Raw genomic sequence first — 9,844 nt, 5'->3', positions numbered from 1 at the left:
GATTCTGCTCTCTCTCTTTCTCTCTCTCTCTCTCTCTACACTATGAATGAATTGAATTGAATTGAATTTACAATGATACAAAATCAACAACCAACCCACACCACCACTACTACCATTCACTCTCTACCAAAACAAACACCCCATACTATTAACTCCTCAACTCGCTCCCTCCAACCCCAACTCACTCACTCATTCACTCACCTTCAACTCGCTTCCAAATCCGAAACCCTCTGTCTCTGATTCCATGGAGCGCAACAACTCACACTCTCATTGCAACCCTCATCACACTCCGTCGATTATCTAGAAAAATCTCCACCGAAGGAACAAAAAAAAAAAAAAAACTTTTTCTCTGTTGACTTTTTCCCATTTTTCGACGAATCGGATGGCTCAGCTTCATTGGACTCTGTTCCCCTCCTCCTCGCTCCTCCTCCTCCTCTGTCTCCTTCCTCTTCTCCACGCTAGCGCCGGTGACTCTGATCCGATTTACAGGCAAGTTTCTTCGTTTTCACTGTCCAATTTTCCATGGTTTCAGTAACTTTTAATGGTTGAATTCCAAGTTACTTTCACTGTTTGATAAGGAAGCTAGGTTTGGTGATTTTATAGTTTGTGTAGTAGCTGTGGTAAAAAAGTTATAATGGATTTCTTTTTACCGTCACAGTAAAAGGTGTGGTATCTAGAAGAAGCTTCAGTAGGAGCATGAGTATGAATATGACTGTAGCCGCATTAACCTATGGTTTAGCTAAATTTTGTTTGATATGTTATGAGGCGATGCGAAATTGATCTATTTTTGATGATTTAAGATATGATATTTCCTACGAGAATAGGGGATCCTTGTATCCTATAGTCTCCGAGTGTTATTAGAATGATAATCCCTTGCTGGTGCTTATTAAGTGTTGGCATTTTATGGATTGTTGTCTTCTCATTGTTAGTTTGTGTAGTCTTTTGAGTTGGGAAGGTAATGAGACAAACAGAAGCAAAACATGTAATAACAATTTGCCCTGACCATTTCTTGGGAGCTAAGAAGTACCGATGTACTCTACAAGTTGGAAGAATTAGCATCTACATGGTTTAATTTGCTTATGTGTACCTTTTTTTTTTTTCGGCATCTTAGATTTATTATGGTTATAGTATTACAATCATTGTTATTGTCGCTGGTTTTCTAGGGCTTGCGTGGACCAGTGTGAGAAAACTGGATGTGTGGGGAAAAATTGCTTCCAACATTGTAAATTCTCATCTGATGGAAAATCTATTGATGGTCCATGGTATCTGCAAGAACCACTTTATCTGAGGTGGAAACAATGGGACTGCCGCAGCGACTGTAGATACAACTGCATGCTAGCTAGGGAGGAAGAGAGAGAACAACTCGGTCATAAGCCTATCAAATATCACGGGAAATGGCCATTTCAGCGTGTTTATGGGATCCAGGTTTTTACAATTGTGTTTGAGGAGCACAGTTTAGTTGTGAAATGGTTACCTTGACTATAGTTACTTATGTTTTCTGTAAAATTAAAGCCATTCTATTTTTCAGGAACCTGTTGCTGTTGCCCTGTCTGCCCTCAATCTTTCTATGCAATTTCATGGTTGGCTATCCTTTTTCATCCTCTTATACTACAAGTTGCCTTTGAGGCCTGATAAGAGGACTTATTATGAGTATACTGGCTTGTGGCATATCTATGGGATTTTATCAATGAATTCTTGGTTCTGGAGTGCTGTTTTTCACAGTCGGTAAGCAGCCCCTACCAAATATCCTTACATGTACTTATTCCATTTTTTATTTCAAGTGTGATCATAGATCCCTATTAAGTTAAAATTAAGTTTTTTTTATAAAACTCATATAAGACCAACTATGCTCTAGGGTACTGAATATTTATCCCAATAAAAAAAAAAAAAAATTCTCTTTGTTATTGAATGTTGGGAAATAACAAGTAACATGGGCTTGATTTTGAATATGATAGAATAGTGGAGAAGATATATGTAGCCAACTACGGTAACTCTATCAAGGAATCATAGCTGATCGCAAAATTTTGGGACTAAGGCTTTGTTATTGTTGTTGTTGTTGTTGTTATCATCTGAAGCATATGACTTGCACTATAATTTTTGGAGAAAAGCTCTTGAAGTGGGCTCTAGGTTTCTTCTTAATGTCACTGCTAGATTTACATTCTAATTTGCCTATCAAAAAAAAAAACTGCTATTTTTACATGATGATATATGTTTGTGCCTAAAATCATTCAGGAAATAAGGAAAAATCTAGTTGCTTTGCACAATGGTTAGATTATAGTTGAACTCAGTTTATTATTCACTGAACAGCTTTCTTGATGCTCTATGAAATGAAGTTGGTTATGTTTCACGGTACAAGAGTTCTAAAATGGGGATGGTCTTCTTCACAATTTGTTTTCATACATGAAAGGCGCGGAACCTTTCATGTTAGAGGGAAAAGCATATTTTGGTCCTTTTCTTTGTTGCTGCTTTTGTTTTAAGCTTACAAAGCTATTTATGGTAAGAAAGAAATTATTTTTATTGCACTGCACTTTTAACTGTTTGTTAATTTTATTATTTATAGAGATGTGGAGTTGACAGAGAAGCTGGATTATTCATCTGCTGTGGCCCTACTTGGGTTCAGCCTCATTCTATCAATACTCCGAGCTTTTAATGTGAGAGATGAGGCTGCAAGAGTCATGGTTGCTGCTCCGCTGATTGCATTTGTGACAACACATATCTTGTATCTGAACTTCTATAAACTTGATTACGGTAAAGTATTTTCCAAATAGTCTCCCTCTATTGAATGATGTTCCGGTGACATTATCAATATGGAAAACTATTGGTACGGTTATGTCAAATATGTTTTTTAAATTTTCATTGCATATGGCTTGGTTACTCTACCCACAGTTTTAGAGTTTCTATTCAGTGGAGATTGCATCTTTGGAAATTGCTATACTGGATATTTTAACGCACTGTTTGATCTAACAAAGCCTTATTTCAACCATTTGGGATTGGTGCTGCTTACTTTTGTTACTGCTCCTCTATCTCGGTCTATTTTTCCTGCAAAATAATTTCTATTGTAGGCATTATTACTTTTTGGCTGTCTCAACTTTTCCTGAATTACTGAGATACCCCTAACTACTCACGAGTGGATTTGTATTGTCATGTCTCTCATCATCCATATCAACAGCCTAGCTTAAACTAATTCTGATATTGCAAGCTACCTATATGAGGAAATGTGTTGTTTAGCTTTCTTCAATGGAGACACCCTACAGAACACACTACATCAATAATTTTCTTCATGAGGCTACCTATGTAATTATATTCGTAATCTTAAGATAAATGATTCTGGAAATTGAATAGTCAAAACAGATTTCTTAGTATGACTTTTTATTTTTGAAATGTTTAAAATATGTTTCTATACCTTGGAGTTCCCAGTGAATTGGGTCTGTAATACTCTTATGCTAGGATATTATAACTGTGAATTGTCAAAATATCTTTTGCTCATGTTATTTAATCCTTCTACTCACAAAAATGATCTCATTCTTTACTTATATGACTATATCCATGCAAAATTCACAGAAAATGCAATCTTTGGACAATTGACTCTATAATAGACACTAATAACATTTGACCAATACAAACATATTGCTTGGTAGCTCACCAAGGAATTGAATGAGTCAAACTTCCTAGAAATTGTCTTATTTGATTTTTAGGAATTGAAAACCGACAGTTCTCATATATTCAAATTCACATGGCTGGTGGCACATGCCACTAGTGTTAAATGATGTAGAAGCAAATTCCGAGTGTCTATCAGTAATAGTTGAAATAGAGTTAGGAATAGGTTTTTGAGATGAGTAATTATATGTAACTGACTGCTTTGAGTTCCGCAATGGACTAATTTCTATCAAAATTCTACAAAAATTTAATGTATCTGCCTCTTTTGAAGAACTAGTATTCACCTATCAACAAAGTGTAGAAATAAAAATATCTTAAGAGATCAATGCAACATGCCTAATTACTTACCTAAAACAGGAGAGGAGTTATGCTGGAAATTAATTTGTTTTATTTTGAATACCTACTTCATATGACATAGTCAAATGCGCTATTTATTTAGTGATCTTACACAACATCATTTTGCAGGTTTGAATATGAAAGTGTGTGTGGCCATGGGTGTGGTTCAGCTCCTTGTATGGGCAATCTGGGCTGGTATCACTCGCCATCCATCCCGCTGGAAGTTATGGTTTGTGGTTGTAGGGGGAGGCCTTGCTATGCTGTTGGAGATATATGACTTCCCACCCTACCAAGGATTTGTTGATGCTCATGCTCTTTGGCATGCAACCACCATCCCTCTATCATATTTTTGGTGGAGTTTTATCAGGGATGATGCGGAGTTCAGGACATCAATTCTCCTCAAGAAGATAAAATAGCGAATCTAAATCTAATGCTTGAGTGTTTCAGATGGTGGATTGCATCAATACATGACATGCTCACTCCTGTAATTACATCGAAACATGTTCACTTTTTCCTACCGGGTATGCATTTCTTTGAAATTGCTTACCATGATAGGTCTCCTTGTCTTGCATTTTGTTTTGTAACATTCAAATTGTTTCCATATATTAAGTGGGATACTTTTCTGTATTGGAATCCAAATTTCCTCTCCGTTTTTTCCCCTCTTAGAAAATAAATAGCTCTTAGATGTAAGAATCAAACAAACCATGCAACTATATTTTACTGTAAAAATTTTGTGTAGTATCCAGCTTGTTAGTTTGTTAGTTTTATGTTTACCTAGTATCACTGATTAAGTTTACGCAGGAATGATGGTTCAGCAATTCGTGCTGCTGAAACAATAAGAGAATCTGTAAGGAGAGCCCTTGCTATTACTTCTGTCCTTATATAGTAGGGCAGAGTCGGCAGACCTTCTTGGTAGTCCGTTAGGGAAGTACAATTTGAACATGATCCAGTCCAAAGTCCCATGGCTTGGATTAGACCATGTTTGATTTGTCGTTGAATTGAATAGTTGATTTCTACTTGAAAGTGCTATCAATTTCTGAATCTCATTATTTGTTTTTTTGTGGTAAAAAAAATCCATTATGCATGATCGCTTCACGTAGATGGAGTATAGTGAATGTGTTAAAAAGGCACATAAACGTAGACCACAGTGGTCATGTACACGACATATGACTATTGAAATATTTTAATAAGGGTTTTTACTTGTGTGGGTTGTGACACCTTTGTAATTGAATATGTTCAATCTTACAACATATATGCAAGCACAACAGATGACATTGATTACATGGCGATCTCTATGGAACAAAACTTACACAATCATTGAAGGTTGGCATATTCAAATCAGCGAGATTGAAGTTCTCATTTTTAGGCATTGGGTTTTGGATTAGGTACTACAATTTCTTGTTTGTTTGCCTCATAGACTCATAGATGATCTTCATTTATCTTGCAAGCTTCGTGAAGATACCGCAAACTGGACTAACATATTTTGTGTGTGGAATAAACAAAAGAAAAAAAACCAAGTTTTTTGTTTTTTTTGATAGAGAGAAAAAACCAAGTTGAAGTGCCATTCAGCATCCAAGTTTTCAAGAGGTACCCCCTGGCTTCAATAATTGGAGGAATAAAAAAGGTTCAGTTGGTCGTGAGATCTAGCGTATGACTGTATAAGCCCAGGTTGTAGCCAATTGCATCTCAGCAAAACAAATGACACGTCTCAAGCAACAAAACCGCTGTGCTTATCTTTCTCTCTCCAGCGACTTTGGAAAAGCTTACAAGTTTCATAAGGGTTATGAAAGTCTACAAGTTTCATAACGGTTATGATAGTCTACAAGTTTCATAACGGTTGTGAAAGCTTTGTAAACGTTAGGCAACCTTTGGAAGCTCTTTTTTCTTTTTCTTTTTTGGGTCCAACAATTTTTCTACATTGACATGAACCCAAAATTCTCCTCCCCGAAATCTGGAGAAAGTTGCCTTTATCACTATCTCATTGTTTACGTGCAAGGCATGCCTAACCAACCTTTACCTCCACTCAATTTCTCTTTCTACTACTTATAAAACACTACCTCTCACAAGAAACATGTTAACACAAATTACCAGGAGATCAAAACAAAGGGAGAGAGAAGCGAAACGGTTCTGTGCCATGGAGATTAAGGTTCAATCTAATTCAAAGCACCCAGATGAATCAAAACATCCCCTCTTGCAAGACAATGCTGAAACAGAAGAGAAAACACTGATACAAAGAGCCATTAGCAAAACATTTCAGAGCACAGCTCATTTGGCCAATCTTTTACCAACTGGATCAGTCCTTACTTTCCAACTTCTATCACCCATTTTCACAAATCAAGGTAGCTGTGACTCGATCAGCAAGTTCATGACTTCTGCACTTGTGACCCTTTGTGGCGTCTCATGTTTCCTGCTAAGCTTCACTGACAGCTTCAGGAACAAAAAGGGAGAAATCTGTTATGGGTTTGCCACCATCAAGGGCTTGTGGGTCATTGATGGTTCAGCCACCCTTTCACCTGAACTCGCTGCAAATTATCGGCTAAGATTCATAGATTTCATGCACGCTTTCATGTCAATACTTGTATTCATAGCAGTTGCACTCTTTGATAAGAATGTGGTAAGTTGCTTCTTCCCAACGCCATCAGATGAGATCCAAGAGATTCTTACAAGATTGCCTGTCGGAATTGGTGTCATTTGCAGTATGTTCTTTGTTGTTTTTCCGACCAAGCGCCATGGAATTGGCTTCCCTCTCTCAGCAAATTAACAAAGTCTCTTTTTATGTTTGCGTGCAATATACCAACCTCCATGCCTTTTTCATTTTTACAAAATCAGTGGTATCATCTGGTTGCAGGCATTATTACATTATTCTCTCTTTAAAGTTTAAATTCACGTGATGATTCTCTGCAATTTGACCATTATCTTAGTTAGAAATTGCCTGCTCATGCTTGTCAAATGACTCAAATTACAGGAATTGATATACTTAAAATTTGTGACAATAGTGTTGGTGTAGGGTTTTACAATAGAATCACTATTCCATTGCAAATAATGGGTATTTATACGTGTGGTTACTTAGTGAGTTTGAACATCAATCATCTTTAATTGACCTATTATCGCAATTTATCAAAATCTTGAGTAAATCATTGAACCATACACCGAAGAAGATACAAAATTTTAATCTATATAATAAGATTGTGTAAATCAAAATTTAAATGTAATTGCAAACATACACTCAATTGGACTGTTCTATATCCTATGTGTACGAGAGCTTATTATTCAATGGAGATTGTGATTAGCTAATTTCTGTCAATGACTTGAACGAGATAAATGCAAAAGATTGCTTGAAGTAGCAATTTGCTAAAGTCCAAAATAGACGATTTATTGCTGCATACACTTTTTAACACTAGTTCTAAAAATAAAAATAAAGAACCATTTTTTTGACACACAGAATTATATGCCATATGGCATATGAAAGTATGAAACTCATTTCACTGCATGCATGTATGTCTCCAAAAATTTCAACTCTCATTGTTGATTATTAAGATAATTTACTATAGATTAAATCATTTACTAATATATTACTCTATATAAAATTTTATTGCGATATTCCAAAAAATTAAAATCAACTTCAATTTTCAAGTAATTTAAAATAAATTTAAATTATTTTCATTATATATCATAATTTTATGTTTTCATATAATAAAATTTGCACAATATGTATTTCAGTATTTGTGTGAAGTGGATCAATTTATATATGTATTATATGTCATAAAATTAATAGGTGTCGGAATTGGTGTCATTTGCAGTATGTTCTTTGTTGTTTTTCCGACCAAGCGCCATGGAATTGGCTTCCCTCTCTCAGCAAATTAACAAAGTCTCTTTTTATGTTTGCGTGCAATATACCAACCTCCATGCCTTTTTCATTTTTACAAAATCAGTGGTATCATCTGGTTGCAGGCATTATTACATTATTCTCTCTTTAAAGTTTAAATTCACGTGATGATTCTCTGCAATTTGACCATTATCTTAGTTAGAAATTGCCTGCTCATGCTTGTCAAATGACTCAAATTACAGGAATTGATATACTTAAAATTTGTGACAATAGTGTTGGTGTAGGGTTTTACAATAGAATCACTATTCCAATGCAAATAATGGGTATTTATACGTGTGGTTACATAGTGAGTTTGAACATCAATCATCTTTAATTGACCTATTATCGCAATTTATCAAAATCTTGAGTAAATCATTGAACCATAACACCGAAGAAGATACAAAATTTTAATCTATATAATAAGATTGTGTAAATCAAAATTTAAATGCAATTGCAAACATACACTCAATTGGACTGTTCTATATCCTATGTGTACGAGAGCTTATTATTCAATGGAGATTGTGATTAGCTAATTTCTGTCAATGACTTGAACGAGATAAATGCAAAAGATTGCTTGAAGTAGCAATTTGCTAAAGTCCAAAATAGACGATTTATTGCTGCATACACTTTTTAACACTAGTTCTAAAAATAAAAATAAAAAACCATTTTTTTGACACACAGAATTATATGCCATATGGCATATGAAAGTATGAAACTCATTTCACTGAATGCATGTATGTCTCCAAAAATTTCAACTCTCATTGTTGATTATTAAGATAATTTACTATAGATTAAATCATTTACTAATATATTACTCTATATAAAAATTTATTACGATATTCCAAAAAATTAAAATCAACTTCAATTTTCAAGTAATTTAAAATAAATTTAAATTATTTTCATTATATATCATAATTTTATGTTTTCATATAATAAAATTTGCACAATATGTATTTCAGTATTTGTGTGAAGTGGATCAATTTATATATGTATTATATGTCATAAAATTAATAGGGTAAATTCTACCTTGAGGTTTGGGCTAATGTCAATTAGGTCTAAGACTTTTTAAAATTGACCAATTTGATTTTTAAAACTAGCTTGGTCCCTAAACACAGTTAGGCCAGTTAGTTTTTTTTTTTTTTAATTATAATTATTTTGGGGATTAAGTTGGTTTTAGTAAGGGTGTCAATTCGGGTTAACGTATCGAGTTCGTGTCGTGTCGAGGTAGAGGTATTCGACTAAATGGCTTAACCCTAACCCGACTCATTTAATGATCGTGTCAAGATCTTTCAACCCTAACTCGACCCATTTAATAATCATGTCATGATCCTTCAACCCTAATCCGACCTGTTAATAAGGCGGGTTGACCTAACCCAACCCATTTGATACGCTTAATAAACGAGTTGTGTTGGGTTAACACGAATATAACACAATGCATTTCACCCTACATGATATTAAATATAACATCCATCTAGATTTTTTTTTTTTTTACACCCAAAAATAGTGCACACTTCAAGTTTTCAACCCACATTCAAAATAATATAGTTTAACCAAAATATAACATTCATCTATAAATAAATTCTTTACACTCTAAAAGAAGTGCATATACTTCAACCTAAATTCAAAATAACATAGTTTAACAAAAATAAAATAACATAGTTTAACAAAAATATAATATCCTTGGAACTTGTCAAATGCTAAGTATCAATATTGAAAGAATTGGAGCAAAAAGTAGACTAATCCTGACTATGACTACGATTATCATCCATAGATTCTTTGTTGATATTCAAATTCATAAAATCTTCCACAAGCTCATCCAATTCCATTTGTGCAAATTCTATGCCATATATATATATATAAGTATTAGTAGTTACAAAATATGATCATGCCTTAATAGTTTTAAAAGCAATACCCATCAGATCTAGTTTATAAACTATCTCAATAAACTCATTTGCAAGATATGCAGACGGTGTTCAACACTAATAT

At 34.3% G+C, this 9,844-nt stretch overlaps 2 protein-coding genes across 2 annotated transcripts; both read left to right on the top strand.

Moving 5' to 3' along the window:
* On the top strand, positions 1-4,620 carry LOC112026513 (uncharacterized). The gene is made up of 5 exons (XM_024059203.2): positions 1-489; positions 1,164-1,425; positions 1,529-1,725; positions 2,561-2,748; positions 4,123-4,620. Exons 1-5 carry the CDS (start codon positions 383-385, stop codon positions 4,407-4,409), a joined length of 1,041 nt encoding a protein of 346 aa, XP_023914971.2. The 5' UTR covers positions 1-382; the 3' UTR covers positions 4,410-4,620.
* Positions 4,621-4,844: 224 nt separating this feature from the next.
* On the top strand, positions 4,845-6,988 carry LOC112026537 (protein DMP4). The gene has a single exon (XM_065782999.1). The coding sequence runs from the start codon at positions 6,065-6,067 to the stop codon at positions 6,752-6,754; it is 690 nt and encodes a 229-aa protein (XP_065639071.1). The 5' UTR covers positions 4,845-6,064; the 3' UTR covers positions 6,755-6,988.
* The last annotated feature ends 2,856 nt before the right edge of the window (positions 6,989-9,844 follow it).

This window comes from Quercus suber, unplaced genomic scaffold (assembly GCF_002906115.3).
Source record: "Quercus suber isolate HL8 unplaced genomic scaffold, Cork oak 2.0 scaffold_325, whole genome shotgun sequence".
NCBI lineage: Eukaryota > Viridiplantae > Streptophyta > Magnoliopsida > Fagales > Fagaceae > Quercus > Quercus suber.
This window is presented reverse-complemented; position numbering and strand designations above follow the sequence as displayed.

Excerpts from the sequence above, each read along its gene's own strand:
- LOC112026537 (XM_065782999.1), top strand. The coding sequence starts at position 6,065 with ATGTTAACACAAATTACCAGGAGATCAAAACAAAGGGAGAGAGAAGCG.
- LOC112026513 (XM_024059203.2), top strand. The coding sequence starts at position 383 with ATGGCTCAGCTTCATTGGACTCTGTTCCCCTCCTCCTCGCTCCTCCTC. Across the intron at positions 1,426-1,528 it reads AGCGTGTTTATGGGATCCAG|GAACCTGTTGCTGTTGCCCT; the intron begins GTTTTTACAATT and ends TCTATTTTTCAG. Across the intron at positions 1,726-2,560 it reads AGTGCTGTTTTTCACAGTCG|AGATGTGGAGTTGACAGAGA; the intron begins GTAAGCAGCCCC and ends TATTATTTATAG.